Here is a 24,396-nt window from a genome sequence, read left to right as displayed (position 1 = left end):
GTTCTCAGTTGTTTGATTTTTTTTTTTTTAATGTGCATCAACTTGGAGAGAAAGTGGTGTGGCAGAAGAGGGATGTGAATTGGGGACTAGACCAGACAGCCTTGCCTGCACTGTCATAAATTTATCAGCACTTGATGGGCCGTCATTTATCCGCCTGCACCACTTCCTTGGAAGCAGAACCTGACAGGCTCCGATGTTATCTGTAGCAGACACCTTTTTCTTGTTTCAGAGGGTGTGTCGGTGTGTATTTATGCTCACACCTGCACACCAGCGATTTGGAGATAGCTCTTTCTTCAGAGACAAGCACTGAAGGGGACACATGAACTGAAACACAAGCTAAACTATTGACAGTACATTTTAAAAATGCTCCTTGCTACCCACACACTTGTATATGCAGGCACCTGCTGCATGCACACACACACACGAGCACACACAGAATTCTGTTGGCACGGCCTGGGCAAGATTTTAGGTCACTAAATAAATAGTGCTTGTTTTTTTATTTCCCTCAGCTCTATCCCGTCTATACCTTTTCTTCATTTCAGTCTAAGGCTTATTAGGCACCAGCTATATCCCTATAACCTACTAGATGCTGTAAGGAATTCATGTAAGAAAAATGATTAGTCAGTTAATTAATCCAATACATATTCATTGATAGCCAGCTGTATGTCAGGCACTATTCTAAACACTGAATACGCAGCATGGAATAAAAAGAACCAGTCCTTGCCCTGGTGTTTGCATTTTGGGAGGTAGAGACAGAAACTCAAAAAATGTGGTATTTTAGGTGATATGAGAAGTAGTAAGACTGCTATTGCAGAGTAAAGGAGAAAGAGAGTGTTAGGGTTGGGTGATCAGGAATGGCCCCCACACACAAACCCAGTAATAGAACATTTGAATAGAGACTTGAATGGAAGATGTCTGGGGGAGGAGTATTCCAGCAGACGGAACACCTAGAGCAAAGACCCTGAGGCAGAAGTATGGGGCCAGTGTGGTGAGAGCAGAATGGCCAAGGCAGAGAGTAGCAGGAGATAGTTTAAGAGATGTAGAATGGGAGAAAGATGACCGTTAAGTCAGACCCACTGGACATTTTGCAGATTTTGGTTTTTACTCTGGGATGAAAGCTTTTGGGGATTTTGTGCCGAGAAGTGACATGATTTGATTTATATCAACTTCCATGTTGAGCCTCAGTTGCAGGATGAAAGGGTGGAAAAAGGAAGACCACAAAATGGTGGGCTAGACCAAGTGAGTAACAGTGGAGGTGCAAAGAGCCCAAATTGTACTTGTATTTTGAGCTGTTCGAACCCACAGGATTTGTTGTTGGATTAGAAGTGGAACGTGAAAGTAGTCAGTGATGACTTCAAGATTTTTGGTCTGAGCACCTGGAAGGAGGAAACTGCTATGAACTGAGACAGGAAAGATTGCAGGAAGAATGGGCTTGGAGGATATGAAGAGTTTTGAGCACATTGGGTATAAGATGCCTATTAGTGAAGAGTTAGATAGAAGACTCTGGAGTTCAATAGATGGGTCTTGGCGGGACCCATTTGGGAGTTGCAGCAAGTAGATGGTTAAGCTGTGATGTAGAGAGAGAAGAGAAGGAGTCTGAGAATTGAGTGTGGGAGCATTCGAATATTTAGAAGTCAAGGAGATGAGAAGGAACCAGCACTGGAGCCTGAAAAAGAGAGCTCAGGGAGAATAGGGGATTTGAGGGTGAGTTCTGAGGCCAAGGGAAAAAGGTGCTTCAAAGAGGACAGAACAACCAGTATCAGGTGTTGCTGAGAGAGCAAGTAAAACCCAAAAGTGGCCTTAGCCACCTTCAAGTCTTTGAGACCTTTCTTGAGTTCTGTCAATGATAGGGGTGGGGCAGCCTGATTAGACAGCTTTCCAAAAAAGAATGGTCAGAGAGAAAACAAAAGACCCAGCAGTATAGAAAACTTTTTAAAGTTTTAGTGTAAAGTGAAGCAGAAAACTGGGCCAAAATTGGAGGGGCATGTGGGATCAAGTCAAGCTTTAAATTTTTTTTCCCAGGATGAAGTATGTCCTGATGGGAATGATCCTAGTAGGAAGGGAAAATGCAGTGATTCCAGAGAATGGGAGAATGATCCAGCGGTGTCCCCTTGTAGGTGAGAGGGGGTGCACAAATGGAAGGAGGTTGGCTTTAGATCAGATGAACTGTGCGTGCTCCCTAGTAACAGGCTACTTTGCTGGAGAGGCAGGCTGGTGGGTCAATTTGGTGCTGGAGCATGTGTAAATTCCCTTAATTGCTTGTATTTTCTATGAAACAAAAAGAGTGAACATGCTGGAGATTTAAAGGAGAGAAGTTCAGAGACTATTGCCAAAGAGCAAGAGAAAATCACAGACTTGGCAACTGTGGTAGGATTTAGGGGTGACCTAGGGGCCCCCTTGCAATACAGTAATCCAGTCCTTGGCATTTATCGTGAGTCAGGGTTGCGTAGCAAGGGCTCTGGCTCTGCCAGGTGGCCACAGCAGGTAGTGGTGATGTTGATTCTCACTCTACACAGAAGCCAGCTCCAAAGCAGGAAGTGACTTAACCTGCCGATCACAAAGCAAGTCAGTGGTTAAACATAGACTCGCCCCAGAGCGCCATTACACGTAACATCTTTTTACCACTTTGTAATGGTATCTGCTCACAGAGGGCGCAGTCTTGTTAAAGAGATGGAATGTTGAAGACAGCGTAAGAGAATATATATTCAAGTGTTAAATTCTATCGTATGGCGTGATACAAGGAGTTTATTCAGTAGTACATGTTGAGGGCTTCATCTGTGCAAGGCCCGATCATATGTACTCGGGCCATCGCAGTGAGCAAGAGAGCGAAAACAGTCCTGAAGTTTTGTGCTTCCAAAAAGTTTTCGAAGGCTTTCTGTGTGACTCTTCCAAGGCGTCATCATTTGGTAAAAAGCACAATGTACGTTATAACAGTCTGGGAACTCGTTTTTCTGCTCCTTCCTGCATGTGACATTTCTTCAACTCACCATGCCTTGGTGGGGTTCCTGTCCATATACCGAGATGCTTTGGTTTTGCAAGTTCCACCTGAATAAAAGTACTAGGGATTTGAGTCTGTATTCTAACCTAGGGAGTAATTGCTTGGAAATGTTTTAGTCTCCATCTAACTTCTTGATCTAAAAAATGGGAATGCCATCTCTCATTTCATAGTGATAAGACCCTGTTTCCATAGTAAAGTGTTGCACTAACATGCATTCTAAAATCATCCTGCAATTTTTAAACTCTGGGGAAGTATGAAAGAGAGGTGGGGCCACGTCCAGCCTGCAGGTGCAACAGTCCCCGTCCTTAACCTAGTGCCCTCTGAACACCTGTGAGAGGCTTTGAAATTACTAATAACTTTTTCCCCTCTTCCTCCTCCTTCCTATTCAGGCCTGGAAGAAACGCTGGTTTATCCTGCGGAGTGGTCGGATGAGCGGTGACCCAGACGTTCTGGAATACTACAAGAATGATCACTCTAAGAAGCCCTTGAGGATCATCAACCTGAACTTCTGTGAGCAGGTGGATGCGGGCCTGACCTTCAACAAGAAGGAGCTTCAGGATAGTTTTGTGTTTGACATCAAGACCAGCGAGCGCACCTTTTATCTAGTGGCCGAGACGGAGGAGGACATGAATAAGTGGGTCCAGAGCATTTGCCAGATCTGTGGCTTCAATCAGGCTGAGGAGAGCACAGGTAGGAGGACTAAAATGATCCTTTCTCCCAGGGGACCAGGTGCTTCCTGCAGGGGGCTTAGCTGTTGTGGCTACGATGAAGGCCTTTCGGATTCCCTGAGCAAGGACAGCAGCTCTCCTCTCTGCAGAGGAGTAAATGACAAAGAGTTGAGAGTGTGAAGGGCTTGGCCGAAAACCAGAGGAACCCCTGGCCCTAATTACATTCAGATGGGAACCGGAAATGTGTTGAGGTGATGATGAAGTTAAGGTACTTTGGGGTGTTTCTTCAGGTCCCTCAGCACCACCTCCTTTGTCAGCCCTGCACATTTCCCGCCTTCCCTCTGCTTCCTAGTGTTCTGTGCTCTTACCTGCCGCTCAGCCCATCGGGCAGCTCACGCTGGGATTCCCGCTCGGGCCCACCTCTGTCTGCTCTAGCCCATCCGCTTCAGACCGTCCTGCGCAGTTACACTTGCCCCGTTGTTTTGTCTGTTGGTTTGGGATCCTCTGTGATTCTCGTTGATGCAGAATCCAGTGTTCTTTTATATTCACGTGGGAGGGGACAGGTAAAAGGCGGAAATACTGAGATATGTTTGGGTTTTGTTGACTTTCACAAAAGAGTAGCCCAACTTTGTATTGTTTAAGGTTTATTTATTTGAGAGAGAGCGTGTGGGGAGTGTAAGTGGAGAGAGGAGCAGAGGAAGAGGGAGAGAGAGCCCCAAGCAGATCCCCCTCCGAGCACAGAACCCAACATGGGGCTTTGGGACTCAACATGGGGCTTGACGCGGGACTGATGCAGGGTTCATCGCAGAACTTGATCCCATGACCCCAGGATCATGGCCCAAGCCAAAACCAGGAGTCCCACACTCGACTGACTGAGCCACCCAGGTGCTCTGGGTAGCCCAACTTTTTAAACTGAGTTTTTAAGTTGCACAAATGCTCTTTGATATTTGTTTGGACTCATCCCCAACCTGGGGATGACTGAGAAATAGAATTTTTCTGAGGCAGGTGGAGAACCTCAATCAGTAGTTCTTAAAGTGGGTCACACGACAGAATTAAAGAGGACAATTTCTAAAATGTTGATGCGAAGGATCTGTGCCAGATCAATTTGCTAGGAATCTTGGGGTGGGACGTAGGCATGAGTGTCTTTTCATAGCTTCATCATGAGCGACAAGGGTGTGAGGAACCCTTGCTTATTCCTTACGGCTGGGCGATATTACATCTATAGAATTTTCTTTGTCCATTCATGCATTAGTGGACCCAGGTTGCTGGCACATCTTGGCTACTGTAAGTAATGCTGGAAAGGACATGGAGCTGTAGCTCTCTCTCCAAGGTAATGATTGCAGTTCCTACAGATCAATACCCAAAGAAGAATTGCTGTATCCTATGATAGTTCCATTTTTAATTTTTTGAGGACCCTCCATACCATTTTCCATACTGACTATACCAGTTTACGTTCCTGTGAGCAGTGCACAAGGGTTCCCTTTTCTCTGCCTGATTGCTAGCCCTTACCTCTTATCTTTTTGATAATAGCCAATAGGTTTGAGGTCATTGCTCATTGTGGTTTTGGTTTGATTTACATTTCCCTGATGGTTAATGATGTTGTGCACCTTTTCAGGTAACTTATTCATATGAATATCTTCTCTGGAAAAAATGTCTATTCAGATCCTATGACCATTTTTTAATTGGGTTATTTGTTCTTGTTTTTGCTACTGAGTTGTGGGAATTCCTTACATATTTTGGATATTAACTCCTCATCAGATATGTGGTTTGAAACTACATATTTTCTTCCATTTCTTTGGTTGCCTTTTCATCTTGTTACTTTTGCTGTGCAGAAGCTTTTTAGTTTAATGTAGTTCCATTTGTTTGTTTTGTTTTTCTTGTTTGTGCTTTTGGTGTCATATTCAAAAAAACTCATTGCCAAGACCAGTGTCAAGGAATCTTTTTTCTATGTTGTCTTTTAGGAGTTTGATGGTTTCAGGTGTTACCTTTAAATCTTTAATCCAGTTTGCGTTAGTTTTTGTGAGTGGTATAAGAATGGGATCCAGTTTCCTTTTCTTTTTACCCAGGTTTCCCAGCATCATTTTTGAAGACACTATCTACTATCTTTTCCCCACTGAGTATTCTTAGCTCCCTTGTCAAATATTAGTTGATCATACATGATGGGGGCTGTTGTATTCCATTGATTTTTATCTGTCTGTTTATGAAAACATAGTCAAAAAAAAAAAAAAGGTCATACCATACTGTTTTGATTACTGCAGCTTTGTAATATAGTTTGAAATCAAGAAGTGTGGTGCTTCCAGATTTGTTCTTCTTTCTCAGGATTGCTTTGGCTATTTGGAATCTTTTGTAGTTCCATATGAATTTTAGGATTGTTTTTTCTATTATTGTAAAAAAATGCCATTAGAATCTTGATTGAGATGTCCGGGAATCTGTAAGTGGCTTTGGGTAGTGTGGACATTTTAACAATGTTAATTCTTCCAATCCATAAACATGATATATCTTTCTATTTATTTGTGTCAAAGTTCTTAATTTTTGAATGGGCTGCATTTTCACTTTGCACCAGGCTCTCTAAATTATGTAGTCTGTTATGCCTGGGCTAGATGTCCTGTCCTAGGAATTCTGTGATTTTCTTCTTCCTTGCAGAAGGATTAGGAGTCCCCATTTTATCCTTAAAATCTTTGGTATAATCTTTGTTTCCTGTATGGAATTTCCTGTTTTCCCCAAATCTTTGTCATTTATAAGCTTCATGGGTTTTTTGTTTTTCTCTTTATTTTGTTCCTGATGAAGGAATAAAAAGCTCATTGCATGCAAAAAAGAAAAAAACAAACAAGCAAACAAGGAGAGGAAGAATAAAAAAGGAATCAAAAGAACAAGGTGGGGAAAACATAGACTACTTCCCCCAACCCAGTCTCAAAGCTTTCATAAATGTGAGAGGTCCAGCGCACCTGGTGGGCTCAGTGGGTTAAAGCCTCTGCCTTCAGCTCAGGTCATGATCTCAGGGTCCTGGGATGGAGCCCCACATCAGGCTCTCTGCTCCACAGGGAGCCTGCTTCCCTCTCTCTCTGCCTGCCTCTCTGGCTACTTAGATCTCTGTCTGTCAAATAAATAAATAAAATCTTTAAAAAAAAATGTGAGAGGTCCAAAATATACCTCAACTTTTTAGAAAACAGGTATGCTTGGGGAGGTGGGGAAGAAGTAATCAGAAAGCAAACTGCTTTTAAGTTTTTATTTTAATTCCGGTATAGTTAACATACAGTGTTACATAAATTTCAGGTGTACAATACAGTGATCCAGCAATTCTATACATTACTCAGTGCTCATCGTAAGTGCACTCCTGAATCCCCATCACCGGTTTCACCCATCCCCCACTCACCTCCCCTCTAGTAACCATCAGTTTGTTCTCTATAGTTAAGAGTCTGTTTCTTGATTTGTCTCTTTTTTTCTTTTGCTTATGTGTTTCTTAAATTCTGTATATGAGTGAAAGCATATGGTATTTGTCTTTCTCTGACTTGTTTCGCTTAGCGTTATACCCTCTAGATCCATCCATGTTGTTACAAATGACAAGATCTCCTTCCATTATAATATATATGAATATATTCATATTTATTTTTATATATGAAATTATAGTCTGTATATATATAATTCAATATTCATATATATATATATACACATAAACACACACACACATACACATCATTCATCTATTGATGGACCCTTGGGCTCCTTCCATAAGTTGGGTATCGTAAATAATGCTGCTATAAACATAGGAGTGCATGTGTCCCTTTGTATTAGGGTTTTTGTATTTTGGCGGTAAATACCCAGTAGTGTGATTACTGGATCCTAGGGTCGTTCTATTTTTAACTTTTTGAGGAAACTTCATGCCATTTCCCACCATAGATGCACCAGTTTGCATTACCACCAAAAGTGCATGAGTGTTCCTTTTTCTCCATGTCCTCACCAACACTTGTTGTTTCTTGTGTTTTTTATTTTGCCCATCCGACAGGTGCGGAGTGATAGCTCATTGTGGTTTTGATTTGCATTTCTCTGACGATGAGTGACGTTGAGCATCTTTTCATGTTGGCCATCTGGATATCTTCTTTGGAGAAATATCTGTTCCTGTCTTCTGCCCATTCTTTTACTGGATTGCTTTGAAGTGTTGAGTTATATCAGTTGTTTATATATTGTGGATACTAGCCCTTTATCAGATATGCCATTTGCAAATATCTTCTCCCGATTAGGAGTCTGCCTTTAGTTTAGTTTTTTTTTTTCAATTGTGTCCTTTGCTGTGCAGAAGCATTTTATTTTCATGATATCCCAATAGTTTATTTTTGCTTTTGTTTCCCTTGACCTTAAGAGACATATCTAGAAAAAAGTTGCTATAGCCAATGTCAGAGAAATTACTTCCTGTGTTCTGTTCTAGGATTTTTATGGTTTCAGGTCTCACATTTAGTTCTGCAATTCATTTTGAGTTTATTTTTGTGGATGATGCGAGAAAGTGGTCCCGTTTTACTCTTTTTGCGTGTAACTGTCCAGTTTTTCCCAGTATCATTTGTTGAAGAGATTGTGTTTTTCCCATTACATATTCTTTCTTCCTTTTTCAAAGATTAATTGACCATTTAATTGTGGGTTTATTTCTGGGTTTTCTGTTCTGTTCCATTGATCAATATGAGCAAATTGCTTTTTTAATTTTTTTAATAATTTTTTTTATTATGTTAGCCACTATACATCAATAGTTTTTGATGTAGTGTTACATGATTCACTGTGTGTAACACCCAGTGCTCCATGCAATACGTGCCCTCCTTAATACCCACCACTGGCAAATTGCTTTTAATTAAATTATTTCCTTGTGGGATTAGAGGTGTTCCGACTGAAAGAAATATCCTTGAGATGTAAAATAAATTACTCTTGGTGCAAATATATTTTTAATCACATATTTAAAAAGTAATTAATGTCTGAATCCTTAATTTTACTGTATAGGATTTAAGTACAGTTCAAATACAAAGAGTGGAACCACACTATCTGGGCTTGCTTGCTTTGGTAGGAAGAGGCATTCACCCATTCATACATTGTTTTTTTCAGTTATTCATCCAGCAAACCTTTATGGAACACCTGTTTTGTGACAGTTCTTGTTGCAAATCCTGAGTCTACAAAGATGAGCAGTGGGTTCCAGTGCTCAGAGATCATAGTCTAGCGGAAGGGACAGACCGCTAACAGGGAGTACTGGGATAGAGGCATCACCATGGCCGGACCCCAGCCCGTGCCCCACCAGCTTACGGAGGGAGGGAAGGTCTTAAGGGCACGTGACAAATAATCAAGTCAGTATTTTTTCACCAGCTTTGTCTTTTAAAAAAATATATTGCCTTGAACCTTTGACTTCTTTTTTTAAGGGAATTATTTTATTAGATGCCAGGTGTAAAAAATATATTGCCTTAAACCTTTGAGTACTTTTTTAAAGGGGATTATTTTATTAGATGCCAGGTGTAAAAAATATATTGCCTTAAACCTTTGAGTACTTTTTTAAAGGGGATTATTTTATTAGATGCCAGGTGGTTTCATTACCAGAACAAAGATATTAGTTGTCTGTGACAGAAAGTTAGGATTCTTTCTAAGGGAGACAGTAGGCTTTTCTTCCCTCGCATAGGAGAATCTGGTGTGTTAAAAGATTCAGCCACATATAATGGGTTATGTTTTAATTTAGAGACTTTCTTAAAAATGGATTATATCTATAAAACCCTCAGATGAGGAATTTAAGCTTAATCACCCAAATCAGTGGGATTTTTTGAACTGAGAGTCAGGATTAGAGGCAAAGCAGGAAGGAAATTAACACTTAACTACCTACTTTCGCTTATTTCATTTCATCACTTTTATCAACTATGCTCCCATTTTTTTCAAGTAAGGAGACTGAGTGCTTCTTCTTCCCTGCCTAGCACTCCAGGATGACAGCTCCTCTCTGTCCTCATGCTCTCTGTCCTCATGTCTGCTTTGACAGGTTCACATGGGCTCCCCACCATCCTTTGCCCCTGAGGCTTCCTGAAAACAACACGCTCTGCTTGTGCTGTGGCTTCCTGAAAACGAGCCAGTCTCCCGGGTGTCTGTGTCAGCGGCCACCTTATGTGGAAAGCACCATGTACTGATGTCTAACCCTCAGTGGTCACAAAAGAAAACAGTGGGAGCTATATATTCAGCATCTACTCTGTGTGAAGTAGGAGCTCTGCATAAATTTTCACTAAAAATTCATAGGAATCCTCTGCAGTAGGAGCAGTTTTGACTCAAAAAACATAGCTTGAAAATGACAGAGCCAGGAGCCTCTTCTAACCCAGGTCTGACTTTGTATTATAATACATGCTTTGTCTCTGACCTCCGGGGAATGCAAACTTGTGCCAGCACCAAGCCCAGGCAGTTTTGCCCCCTTGATCCCTACAGTGTTGGACCGGAAGTGCTCTCTCATCCCCTCCACGGGGGGTCTTACAGCTGCTCAGGTTTACCTTCTTATCAACGAAGATGGCTCCCATTCTTCGGCTGACATATTCCAAGAATTTAGTAGCTGCTAGGGCTCTAAACCAGTCATCACACACTCCTGGCGATCTTGTAGGCTGGATGTGAAGGAGGCCTGAGTTCGAATCACAACTCTGGGATTATAGGAACAGGTCCTGTGATAAAGTCCCAGTGTCCTTTTGTTGACTAGAGCTAAAATTATCTTCTTGCCCAGTGAATCTGCTTCTCTCTGGATTGACCAAGACAGACCTCAGACCCCTGACAGCTCCTCGATAGTCCCCAGAGGAGTACTTGCATTATATTCTGTGTAGAGCTATCCCCTGGAGCTGTGCAGTGCACTATCCCCACTTGCTCCTTGGTCTGGAGAAATTTCTTCCTGGGGAAGCCTCCTTCAAGCACACACACCCTCTTTCTTTCTCTATGTAAGAGTTGTGATGGGACCCATTTAAAAAAAAAAAAAAAAGCCTTCTGTTTTTCACTTTCATCTGGAAGAGATTGTACGGCAGATGGAGTCTCTTTTAAAGCCTTCTTGCCACCCCCAGCTTCTGTCTACCGCCACCCTTCGATTCCTCACATGTTCCAGCCAAAAATGTCTAGGCTCCAGAACAGACCAGGAGTGAAACTGAGTCTGACTATTGGCATAAGGGTGGAGGAAACAACCTCTTGACAGAGAACTCTTTCCTAAGGGAAACTAGGGACGATGCTCAGGAAGGAAAAGCAATTCCAAGAATATCAAGATTTCATATCAAATGTGTGGAGTTTCGTGTGCGTTTGTGAGGGAGGGGGAGGGGTGGTGTGCACGCAAGCACACAAGCAAAAATCAGAGCCCTGTCTTCCTCTGGGAATCAAAATAGCCTTCAGTCCCCAGAGTAAGGGAGCAGAAAGCGTCTCTGAGCTGTGTTTATGAGCAGGCGGGTCCAAGTCCTCACGTTTGTGGCCCCGTGGTAGGCAGCTGTCCCTGACCAGATGCACCACACACAAAAAAGAACCAGCTCTCAGCACAGAGCTTTGATGAATTATTCATGGACTCAGGAGTCATCCACTGTTTGGAAGCCCTCACCCCTTTGAATCCTCTGAGCTGAGGACTCCTTCTTCCCTTTGTCCCCTCCCTCCTGTATGTATTCAGTAACTGTGCTGCTCTCACAGGGACTCTGAAAGGCACGCTGGCTCTACTTGAGTCCCAGGCCTGCGATTTCGTTGCTCCATGGTACTCAATTAGTATCTTTACCTCTTTGGGGTTTTATCATCTTTAAAGTCGAGATGATGCTCCCTGTCGTTGTTGGGAAGAAGGTAAGAAACAGATGGAGGTGCACAACGTGAGCGCTAACTGCTTGGCTCACTGTTTTCCCTGTAGTGGTTGTGGTGGTGATGGTTTTTATATCTCTAGGTCAAGATGAACAGGATATGATTTAAGTGTCTGGTGTTTTTAGAGGAACTTACAGATGACAAAACACTTAATGCAGTCTCCTTTGAGTGTAAAGAAACAAAATAAGAGACAGGGCTACAACATTATTCCTCTTGCTCAGGTAAGGATACTAAGGGGTAAACAGTGCAGAAAGCAGTGTTTGCCAGGGCTCCAATCCAAGGCTCTAACTCCATCCGTGGACCATGTGCTCTAGCTCCTCATGAGTCCCAGCCCTGCGTCACAGACCTGTTTACCACAGTGGCTTGTAGGTCACAAAATAGCCAGCTGGAGGGAAAAGCAGGAAGTTTCTAAGACACCGAGAACAGACCATTTAGAAAGGAAAGTGCTGTCTATACATTAATATTAACCTTTGAGGCTAAATTACCAAGGTAGCATGCTCCATGTTATTTTTTTTTTAAAGATTTTATTTATTCATTTGACAGAGAGATCACAAGCAGACAGGGAGGCAGGCAGAGAGACTGAGAAGCAGGCCCCCCCAATGAGCAGAGAGCCTGACTCGGGGCTCGGTCCCAGGACCCTGAGATCATGACCTGAGCCGAAAGCAGGGGCTTAACCCACTGAGCCACCCAGGCTCCCCCATCGGTTTGTTCTTTATGGTTAAGAGTCTGTCTTTTGGTTTCTCTCTCTTCTCTTTTTCCTTGTTTGTTTGTGGTGTTTCTTAAATCCCACATATGAATGAAATCATATGGTATTTGTCTTTGTCTGACTGTGTTATGCTCTCTAGCTCTATCCATGTCATTGAAAATGGCAAGATTTCATTCTTTCTTGTGGCTGAATAATTTCATTTTACACACACACACACACCCCACATCATCTTTATCCCTCATCAGTCAATGCACCCTTGGGTTGCTTCCATAATCTGGCTATTATAAATAATCCTGCTGTAAACATGGGGGTGCATGTATCTCTTTGAATTACTGTTTTTGTATTTGGGGGGTTAAATACGCAGTAGTGCAATTACTGGAGCATAGGGTGGTTCTATTTTTAATTTCTGAGGAGCCTCCATACTGTTTTCCACAGTGGCGGCACCAGTTTGCGTTCCCTCCCACAGCATAAGAGGGTTCCTTTTTCTCTACGTCCTTGCCAACACTTGTCGTTCAGCATGATCCATCTTAGAGTGGCCAACAAACTGCTGTGAATTAGAGCTCAGGGACTATAGTTAGTAATTCTTGAAGTTCTTGAAGTGAAGCCAAAGCCTCCTCTGTTCCCTTGGTATTATTTTAGTGTCTTCCCTCTCCTGAGCTCCTTGGCGGGAGTCTCCTAGTAGTCACATGTCTAACTCTGTAGAATGAGGACTTCCCAGAGTTCCAGCCAACTGTTCTTTATCTCTTCCCCACCTTCTCTCTATGACAGTTTTAGGTGAGGCTGCCCCACCTTTTAGGTATTTTGTAAATACTGAAACTTCAAGTAATCCATGAGTTCCCCCAATAACCCAACAGCAGAATTGTTTTAAGTCCTGGGTGGCCTCTGGGATCAAATGATACCCAGAGGAATGCTTTTGGGAAATCTTCAGTCCCTAGTGGTAGAATGTCATCAGCATTGGGAGGATGGTGTCTTCAAACAACTCCTTCCTCTCTAGAAGGGAATGGTGCCTTAAAGGTCAGACCCCTTCTTCTGGAAATCTGACAGCAGGGAGGGCTGTGGTGGAGACACATAGTCCACCCAGATGCCTTCTGGTGACCTTGGTCCTTTCCCCCAGACACGGTGAGTGGTAGAGCCAGGAGTGGTGGAGGGTGGGAAGGAAACAGGCCTTTCTCAGAGACCTCACCCTTTCTCTCTTCTCATCTGTGGGAGGACTGTCTCCTCCCTTGTTCCCGCCCCTACCTTTTGCTCTCGGGTTTTTTTTAACTGAGCTCAGATCGCTCATCTCCTCTAGGGCATCCTTATTGGAAGCTTAGAGCAAATGTGGGAGGTAAAATGCAGCTTCTCCCTACACTGACGCAGTCCCTTGAGGAGCAAAGAACAGAGTGTAGACTGACCCGGGCCCCAGCCCAGAGGCGGAGGCTACTGTCTGAATCACCCACCCTTTTTTTCCACTGAGACAATGAGGAAAATAAACATCCAGACCAGTTTCCAGCCAGATCTGAAATCCTCATGCCTTTTTTAAAAGAAAAATGTTATTCTAAATCACCCAGAAATATCAGGCCTTCCTCCTCAATCTTTTGTTTGTTTGTTGTCTTTTGTCTACAGCTGGGTCTGGTCACCCCGAGAGTAGGCTTTGAGTTGGGACATGAACTCCATAAATTCCCCGACAGACACCCCTGCAGGCTCCAGCCTTCGCCTACAGAGAAGCCCAAATCCCTCTGGTGGAGGAGAGGGCGACAGGGAGAAACCCAATCCTCTTGTCCTCCTTCTAAGCCTTGATCCCTCTTCCTGCTTTCCCTTTTATATCAGACACCCCCCCTCACCAACCCAGGCTGCCACCCTGGATTCAGTCCAGTGTTACCTGCCAAAACGCACAGACTGCTAGAGGGGAGAGGGTCTCATCCCGACTCTTCAACCCCAGAAGCCTTGCCAGCTCACAAACATCTCTTGAGATGCCCCCCTCTTTAGTTCGTTGAGAGCTTCTGATATCTCTTGAGAAGGCAGGTGGTAAAGTATTGATGAGTGGGTCCCAGACCAGATCCCACAGCCCAGCCTAACTAATTTTTCGCTAGAGGTAGAATTAGGACTTTGACTTTAGGGGTAAGGTCACCTTGGACCTCGGGAAATCTTGATTCTTTTTTTTTTTTTGACAGAGAGAGAGGGAGAGAGTGAGTCACAGGTAGGCAAAGCAGCAGGCGGGGGGAGGGGAGGGAAGCAGGCTCCCCGCTGAGCAGAGAGCCTGATGCGGGGCTCGATCCCAGGACCTGAGATCACGACCTGAGCTGAAGGCAGAGGCTTAACCCACTGAGCCACCCAGGTGCCCCAGAAAATCTTGATTCTGATTAAACATCCTCTTATGTACAGCTCTGGGTAGGATTCTGAGCTTAACAAAATCAGTAGGTATGGTCATCTCTCTCTAGGATCTGAACTGGGAATCGAAGTCCTGGTTTTAAATTTCAGCTTTGGTACTGATTCAGTGTGTTGATCTCTATTTTTTCAACTATACACTAAGGTTTGAGGACCAACATGGTAATTTTCAACCTTTTTTTTCTTTGCATGGCTTGTTAACTGTATTGCATGTAGAACGTAACATATGAGACAGGTGAGAGGGAACCCAGCTGGAAGAGTGTAGGGGAGAGAGAGGTGCTGCCAGCTGGAGTCAGACCCAGAGGGCCTGCCCTCCCCCTCTCCTGCAATAACCGGGGAAGGCTGAACACGGGGTGAAAATATTGGTCTGCTGCAGATTTTTTAAAAGAGGGAACGCAGATCAGCGCTGGGCTGTGAAAATCATTCTCCTACAGCAAACAGGAAAAACGTGAGGAAGATGTAGTCAATTTCATAAAACTAAATGTAGTCAGAGTTTAAAACTTCCCTTCATTCTGAGATTCTCTTTGCATGGGGGCACACTTCTGTTCAAGTATTCATGTGTGTGTGTGTGAGAGAGAGAGAGAGAGGGAGGGAGAAATGACTATCATGGTAAATAACGGTTTTTCCATATCCGACATAATTAAAAAGTGTTAGCCCTATGTGTTGTTTTTTAAAAATACACAAAGAGGCACTGCTTTCACTCATTCCTAAAACGGAAGAGTCTGGGAAACCGTGATCTAGAGGTGATGCTGGTGTCAGGACCACGTGATCCTCAGCCTCTGTGTCCATACTCATGGCCTTGGAACTCTTCCTTCAAGTTCAGGCCCACACAGCCCCCCAGCATAAAGTCGGAGCTCTGAGATTCATGTCCCTTTCACTTAGTTCTCACCCTAATGTTATGTGTAAGCTAGGGTTGGCCCTGGGACTTTGCCTGCTTTTCCAGCTCTTAAGTTACTTGCCTGTTAACCTACCTGCAGTCTCTAATTCCACCTAGGACTGGATCCCATCCTGCTTTTACTTACCTCCTCTGAGAGACCACAGTCTTACCCAAACCCTTAACCCAGTGGCTGGAGCCTCACCGCCCAGAGACAGATTGCTGGGTTACCAGTGGTCTGCCTGCCTGAATTTCTGAGGAAGATCTGCTTCTGCTTTCCTGGCCCTGCTTCCTCCTCCTCACAGACTCGACTGTCCACATTTCTAGGTGATGCCCAGCTTCTCTTTCTGTTCTCTCAGTCAGCCAGGTCCTATTCTAGGGACAGGTGCCAGGGAGAATCATGAGCCATGGATCATGAGTTCTCTGTGGACTCTTGAGCCTTGCCATGTTCTTTATGTTCTTTCCTCCAAACTACTTTTGGACCTCTTCCCAGTGACTGTCTGCCTCCTCTGTGTCTAGTTCCCAGTCTCAGGCCCCCCAGTTTTCACCAGAACTCACCTGCTTTTAACTGAACCATGCCTGGCTCTATGTCAAGATACGTTTAGCAGATAGAAAAAAACTCTGAGGTTAACCTCAAGTATGGAAAAAAAAAATTTTTTTTTAATTTCTGAATTTAACTTCAGTATCACGCCCCCATCAGGCCAGTGATAGAGACTGAAGTTTTAATGAACTTCACATAAAACAAGTCAATACAGGATTTTCTCAGTTAATTAACATTTTTCTCTCTCCCTCTCTCTCTTTTTACATAAATGGAATTATACATACCAGGATTCCCTTACGCCATTATTGAGATGTAACAGGCAAACTGTCTATATTTGAAGCATGTCTAGTGATCACTTGCTGTTGGCATATGTCGTGAAGTGATCGCCACGGTCAGGTTGGTTTACACAGCCTTCACCTCAGAAGTCAGGTTTCTTTTGCTTTCTCCAGGAGCTGCTCTTCAAGTTCCCAGAGGCTTGAGGAGCTGGAATCCGGTTCTTTGAGGCCAGAACACAAAGTTTGGGAATGGTGGGGAGGGGATGTGTGACAGACTTCAGGATGAGAAGCAACTCTTTCATCTTTCTGACGCCACATTCTGGAGACACATGTGTAGACACATCAAATGATTTCGTTGCTGGGTTTGGTTATGACTTTGTAAATGTTACACACAATTACATTTGAAAAATTCCAACTCATTTGTAAATACTGTTATTTTGAGAAATTCACTGTTGAGGAGGAGAAAAAGGAAGCTTCAGAAACATTCTAGCCATATTCACAGGACACAGAGAATAAAATTCCTTTATGGAAACAGTGCTGTGAAGTACAATGGTCAACAAAAATCAGGGGGAAAAAAAAGTCAAGATAAATGACGTACTAAATAGGCTGAAGAGACAGAGTGTGCCAATGACCTAAACTTCATTTTATGTATCTATCATTTGTTTATTGTTTGCTTTTGTTCCCCACCTCCTTACCACTTTTGTGGATGAAGTCAGTGAACAAAATTCTTCAAGGCTGGTGAATCATATTAGCCAAAACACTCGGCCAAGACAGGGAAGGGAATAGATTACATAGAATGAGAAAATTCTAGAATATGAGGTCTTGAAATGCCCTGAGAGAAGGTTTAGTTCCAGACTCCTCAAATAACGGCATATCCAGAGGTCAGGGGAGGGGAGCTAGGTTGCTCAAGATTGTACAGCTAACCAACAAGGCTAGAATTGGCACCTGGGTTTCTTGGCTTTCTGCTAGTGTTCCAGATGATGTTGATGGTGATGCCATCTTGAATTTACACAAGGCCATATGATTTATAAAGTGCTTTTATATATACACTGGTTTAGAAGGCCAGTTTAGTACAAAGAGCATAGGTCTTGACATCATATAATTACATGAACCCACAACATTGATGAGTTCAATCCTAACATGGGTGAGTTAATTTACTTTTCCGAGCCTCAGTTTCTGCATCAGTAAAATAGAAATGAGACGTTCTTCACAAGATCATTATGAAGATTAGATAAGGACCCACTTCAGGTATATAGCATAGTGTTTGGTACATGACAAGTGAACATTGAATATCACTTAGATGTGTGCCCCGTAAATTGCCACTGCCTTCTCAGTGATCTCATGGCAGCCCTTTGAGTAGATGGGCCATGCGATTCTTCTACCCCCCAAACCGAAACCTCCGAAGTAACCCCATCTTGATTTTACCCAAACTCAAGAACTTTTTTTTAAATTTTTTATTTCTTATTTTTTTATAAACATATAATGTATTTTTATCCCCAGGGGTACAGGTCTGTGAATCGCCAGGTTTACACACTTCACAGCACTCACCATAGCACATACCCTCCCCAATGTCCATAACCCCACTCCCCCTCTTTTTTTTTTTTTTTTTTTACTGCATGTGATTAGTATGTTTATGAAGTAAACCTTGCTGACTTCCTTGGTTTGAGATACATTATACTTAATTTATTGAGGTGCTCAAAAACAAAGGTGTCTCTTTAAATGTACTACACTGCCAATTGTAAAAGCTAATGTTTACGTAGAGCTTACTGTGGCCAAGGCAGTATTCTACACATTTTGCCCATCTTCACTCCTATGATCCTAAGAGGTAAATCCCTATCATTCTTCTCATTTTACAGAGGAGGAAACCAGGGCACAGAGAAGTTCACTAACTTACTAGTAAGTAAAGGAGCTGAGATTCCAACCCAGACAGTCTGGTTCCAGCATCCACGCTCTTAACTACTAAACCATATCCTGAAATTCTAGATGGAGTTCTTGCCTCAAGTCCTCACAGCCGCCATACTAGGTCTTCAGCCCAAAGACCGGGGAAAGACTTGCAGCTGCCTTTGCTCGACGCGATGACCGTCTTTAGCTCTGCCATTTATGGGTGCTCTCCTTAGACTCCTTTGAGAGGGCATCACACAGAATTCTTGCTGCTTTTAATTTAAACATAAGCCAGATTTTCTTCACTGACCTAAGCCATCACTTCAGTTGTGTCTGAATCTAGGACAGATGTTCTTCCGCCCACTAGAGTCCACATAATTATAAACAGAGCTGAGAGGCCAGCTGTGGGGCTTGGCCATTAGTGAATACATTTTTCCCTCGAATTCATCAGAGCAGTGGCCCCCTGGACAGAGGCACCACAGACATATTTCTCAGATGATTGGTGATCTGAGTGTGAAAAGCTTTGGACAGAGGGACCAGAGACCTGGGTTCTAATTCTGGGTCTGCGGTTTTGCTTGCAGTATGAACCTGGGCCAACCATTTGTTCATCAAGCAGTTTTAGACCCCAAGAGTGTGAGCACAGGTTCTCTGAGAAGCAGCTGCGAGCTAAGACCTACAAGAGATCTATTGGGTGGGACGCTTGTGAGGGATCATGGGAAGCAGCCAGAGAGGGGGCAAAGCCTGCAGTGGGGTGCAGGGCTGACATCTGTGACAGAGAGAAGGCAGGGAGGAGGATTAGACCGCAGTGCGGTTCAAGGACAGTTTCCGCCAGATCCATGAAGGTTCTCGAGCCAAGGTCTGCCATGAAGGGAGCCCCACGTCTCATAGGAACAGGCCTGTATTAGTACTCCTGCCGTTCCTTCGACACTGCATGAGAACAGCCGTGGGGAGTGGAGCGATGCAGAAGGCCACCAGCTGGGGCTGTCAGTGATGCTGCTCACGTGAAGAGATGGAGAGGCAGAGTTTTATAGCTAACTCACCGAACCATCAGCGGTGAACAGAACAGGCGAGGTTCACATTCTTCCAGGAGCTGACAGTCAAGTGGGAAGAGACAGAGGAAAAACAAAATGTGTAAGTGGTAGCAATAAGCATTTTGATAAAGAGAAGACAAAGTAACGTGATAAGGAGTGACTAGAAATCTGGTTGGGTCATGTGATCAAGAAAGGCCTCTCTGGGCCTTGGTCTCCTTATTAGTCATATTAAAATGGTTTTCTTCTTTTTTTTTTCATTCCACTGGATATTTGTGTAGCACTTATAATTTATAAGTATATGCTGCTCCTTTACCCTCACATCGGCTGCACAATAAGATCATCCTTCAACGTGGTGTGAAAAAGACCTGAGTTTGAGCCCTGATTTGGGCATTGCCTAAGAGCTCTGTAACGCTGAGTAAGCCATTTTACTTCTCTGAGTCGTAGTCTCCTCTTATGTGAAATGAATCTGGAAAGATCACCATCCTGCCAACTTTTCAGGGCCGTTAAAATGTCAAAGTTGTTGAGAACAGCCTACAATTGGAAAATAAAAATAAAAATTTCTTTTACAAAAAATTAAACAATCAGTTTAACAAGAAACATACAAGATCTCTGTACAGACGATGGCAAAACGTTGCCAGGAGAAATTCAAGAAAACCCAACAAAGGGAGAGAGATATCATGTTGTAAAATAGAACATTCGGTATTGTTACTATGCTATTTCTCTCCAAATTGATCTATAGATTGAGACCAATCTTTGTCATAATCCTGGCAATTTTTTGTATTAATTATACCAAAGCAAATGAGAAGGTACTATATATGCATATGAAAACATTAATGTTGTATCAAAGAATATGTCAATAATAGTTCTGATCCTTTCCAGACATAATGTTGGACTTTTTTGAGGACTTCTGGGAACAATGTTAGATTATTAGATGAAAGCTTTTTTCAGTCTTCTTAAAAGTAGAAAAGACCACTTGAGTTTATAATGTTTATTGTTCTTCCGATTTGATGTGTTACTAGGAAAAACACTGAACTGAAAAACAAGAGACTGACACTCTTGCTTAGGCCTACCAATCAGCCACTGGTGAAAATCACTTGGTCTCTCTGGACCTTGGATTTCTTATCAGTAAAATAAAATACTGAACTAAATGATCTCTTGGTCACTTCTAGAACTGTGTGTCTGTGATTAAGGATCAGCAAGAACAATCTGGTGATTTCTTTCCAAGCCTGGTTCAATACAAGTTTATCATGTTACTCTCTTGAACCTTTTAATTCTATAAGCTAGGCAGTAATTAGCATGTTGTTTGTGATCAAGACGTACTAAAATGAAAAAGAATATGATTTCTATAATAACACTAAAAAATCGCCAATCTCCAAACTGGCTTTTCTTATGATTTCTCCTCTTGATTTCTTATTTTTCAGTTGTGGGGGGGAGGTAGGGGGGGCAGAGCGAAAGGGGGAAGGAATATTTTTTAAGATGTATTTATTTTAGAGCATGCGTGAGTGAGGAGAGGGGTAAAGGGAGAGGGAGAGAATCCCAAGCAGACTTTCCTCCATGAAGTGTGGAGCCTGACACAGGGCTTGATCCCATGACCCATGAGATCATGACCTGAGCCACAGCCACAAACTCGATGCTTAACGGAGTGGGAGAATCTTTTTTTTTTTTTTTAAGATTTTTTTATTTATTCATTTGAAAGAGATCACAAAGTACACGGAGAGTCAGGCAGAGAGAGAGAGAGGAAAGCAGGCTCCCTGCTGAGCTCGATGCGGGGCTCGATCCCAGGACCCTGAGATCATGACCTGAGCCGAAGGCAGAGGCTTAACCCACTGCGCCACCCAGGCGCCCTTGGGAGAGAGAATCTTAAGCAGGTTCTACGCCCAGTGTGGAGCCCGACTCGGGGCTCAATCTCACAACCCTGATATTATGACCTGAGCTGAAATCAGGGGTCAGATGTTCAACCAACTGAGCCACCCAGGCACCCCTCCTCTTGATTTTTTCAAAGCATAAGTTTGAGATTCATCAGTTTTGGTTTCAGCCTCTATCTCCTTAATGATGAACTTAAATTAGATGGTAGTATTTTGAAAGAGGACGTGATTACACAAATCAGAATGAGAACCTCTAGTCCAGGGATTGGCAAACTTCTCTATAAAAGGCTAGATAGTAAATATTGTAGGTTTCACCCTTCTGTTCTCTCACAAATACTCAGTTTCGTTCTGTGGCAGATAAGCAACTGTAATCAGTATGTAAACAAGTACGCATAGCTGTATCCTAATAAAACTTTATTTGTGAAGATAGCCAGTGGATCGAGTTTGACTTATGGTCCACAGTTTGCCACCCCCGTTCCAGTGTAACAATACACCTCAGCAGGCCTTCCGAGACACATGTGCACGTGGTCTCAGGTGTTGGCCTTTCTAGAGGTGTTGAAAAGGCAGCACTTCTTTTTGGGTGCCAGCAGAGAAAGCATAGAGTTGCTGAGGCACCAAGAGGCACCAAGAGGAGTAGGAAAGCTACACCCAGTAAGCCAGGAGCCCGTTGTGATGCCAGGACTAGAGAGAGCAGCTAAGAGCTGCTGGTTACGAGATGGTCCTGCCAGGCTCTTTGCTTCTGGGGTCTTCTACCACACAAAGGCCAGCCGAGGCCATCTGCCCTCTCTGGCACCAGTCCTGGCTCTGATCAAACCCTGAGGGTCTATGAACACAAAGCCTTCCAGCACTGTTCTCCCACATCAGGCTGCCTCCCACAATGGAGAGCTGAGGGAACACTTTCCTCCATGGGGCACTGCTGTGCAGGGACTGTGGTGTCTCTCTGCTCCCTCCAGGCTGCTATTTCACATCAGGTACCAGACGTGAATCTTAGATTCACATACTGTCCTTGGGTTCCACAGCTAGTGAGCAGAGATTCAGATTTCATAGTCCACGTTCATTCTCCCTGCCACGCTACCTCTCCCACAGCCGGAGCTCGGCTTCACGTAATGCTCAAATCTTATGATTCCCTCAGCAAGCCGGGCTCTCAGAGCCCCAGCCCCCAACCCAGAGCTGAACACGTGCAGGTATTTTGCTGGTGATTTTTGCCACTGCTGATGAGTCTTTTTTTTTTTTTTTTTTTAAGATTTTATTCTTAAGCAATCTCTGCACCCAGTGTGGGGCTGGAACTTATAACCTGGAGATCAAGAGTCGCAGGCTCTTCTGACTGGGCCAGCCAGGCGCCCTGCTGATGGTTCCTGATGAACTCCTTCCGTTAGAGCCTCTGACAGTCATGTTCACACCGTTTGCCAGTTGTCTTTTAAATGAAAGTCATTATGAAAAAAAAAAAGGCAGGGGAAGTTCACCTCTTGTTAAAGCTGGTTAGCTTAAAAATACAGTGATATATTGTTGCTATTTTTATGGGAAGGTCATAAGAGTCAAAGACATCGTTGCTGTGTGAGCTTATGGTTCCCCTGGATGAATTGATTCCTATGGGACATGGTTAGGTTCCCAGAGTTCCTTGGGGGAAGGGAGAAGTGCTGCCCTGAAGAGAAATACAGGTTTTCTAAGTGCAATATAAACCCACAGAGTAAAGGCAAGACCCATTCTTTCTGCTGGGCCTGCAGCTCCTTACAGAGTACCTACAGCCCGTGCTCATGACCCTAAGTCAGTGACTAGAGTGCTCTTTCCAACTAAGAATTAACTCCTTGAGGGGGATCCCCTGGCCCACTCAGCCCCACTCAAGGGAGCAGGAGTGAGGTCTGACACAACTAAGGTGTGCCGTAGGTGTGGCAGGTAAGGGGAGAACAAAACTTGGGACTGCTCTTTCTAAAACCAGCAGGGCAGTGCATGGCTCAGCATAGGCTTGCTGCCCTAAAACAGATACACACACAAGGTGGAAAACTTCACAAAGTGGTAACAGTTCCTCCCAGCCTCCAGGAACAGTTTGTATTTGGATCCTGGAGCTCTCGGTTCGTTCTTCTGACCCTAGGAAGAATAACCAACCTCCACGGTATGTTTAACACCTTGTTCCCAACCAGACCTTTGCTAGGTACAGAGCATTGTGCTAAATGCAGTCAGAGGGACAGAGATGGGCCAGATCCTGGCTTCTGCCAGCTCACCATCCCCTTCCATGTGACAGACTCGTGAACTAAGCCGCAGAACGAGGTACCGTGAAAGGTTTCGAGGAAGGCATGATTCATTCTCACTGGAGACCTCAGGGAAAGGCCAGCATTTGCTCTAACGTGAGGGCCCTGGGGCAGCGGAGGTTATGTAAGGGTGTGTGACCAGAGACGGTGACATGCCTCTCAGCTACAGTCACTCTCTTTTCCCTGTACCCGTCACAAAATCGATTTCGGTTAAAGTATACTGAGAGATCCTCTGTGTCAAGGTCAGGATGTTCTGACTTGGCTTTCAGAGTCCTTGGGGGGGGGGGTGCTGTTCTTTTCAGATCCTTCCCCGGAAGGGGGATGCACAGATAGTCTAGTCCCTGAAAGGTCTCCCAGGGTCTCATGTTACTGCCTGTCTGTGCCCCCCCCTTTTTCTTCCTCTGCTTTATAGTTTCTATAAACACCAGGAGATGTATTTTTGAGCTTGGGGAATTATTTGTACTAATCTTTAATAGTTTGATCCAGTGAATGTTTACTTACCATGCAAATGTAACATAATAAACTCATAACAAAAGAACAGCCGTGCCAGCCAGTGTCCTGGGTGACGAGATCCCCTGACTTGATTGCCCCTCCCCTCCCCCACAGATTACAGAGACTCCAGCTTCATTCACACCGATTGATACTGACATATCTTTTCTGTGGGGTGGTGGAAGGATCCCCACATTAGGAGATCTGAATTCGTATCCCAGATTTGAGGTCTGACCTGCTGTGTGGCCTTGGACAAGTAGCCTCACCTTTCTGGGTCACAGTTTCTCCAACTGGAAACAAAGAAGCTTTGGGAGTGTGGGAAGGACAGCAGTAATAAGTGAGCAGATAGACTCCAGGGCCCCTTCCAGTTGTCGTATTATGTGCGTTATTGTGTCGAGCGAAGCTATTTTGTGTTTGGCTTTAAATCTGTGAATAATTCCTGTAATTATGATGTGTGTCTGACAATTTTGAGGATTATCCATTTTTCAATGATACTTGTGATTGTGAGTTAAAATGACCTGGAGCTCTGGATTCGGTCTTGCCCTCAGCCCTTGTCAGCATGCATTTGTTTTTGGAACTCTATACCCTCTGGTCCTTGTTTCTCGCTCAGCTGTCTGCAGGGACCACTTACCCCAGAGAATCCTACACCCTTCTG

At 43.8% G+C, this 24,396-nt stretch overlaps 1 protein-coding gene across 1 annotated transcript in view; it reads left to right on the top strand.

Moving 5' to 3' along the window:
* The window catches only part of GAB2 (GRB2 associated binding protein 2), a 191,843-nt gene that overhangs the window by 135,072 nt on the left and 32,375 nt on the right, over positions 1-24,396 (top strand). Inside the window, exon 2 of the mRNA XM_046016903.1 lies at positions 3,388-3,688. Coding sequence (XP_045872859.1) covers positions 3,388-3,688 — 301 coding nt within the window. The remainder of the gene's footprint in view (positions 1-3,387; positions 3,689-24,396) is intronic.

Source organism: Meles meles, chromosome 8 (assembly GCF_922984935.1).
Source record: "Meles meles chromosome 8, mMelMel3.1 paternal haplotype, whole genome shotgun sequence".
Taxonomy (NCBI): Eukaryota; Metazoa; Chordata; class Mammalia; order Carnivora; family Mustelidae; genus Meles; species Meles meles.
The sequence above is the reverse complement of the archived record's forward strand: the minus strand, read 5'-3'. Positions and strand labels throughout refer to the sequence as shown.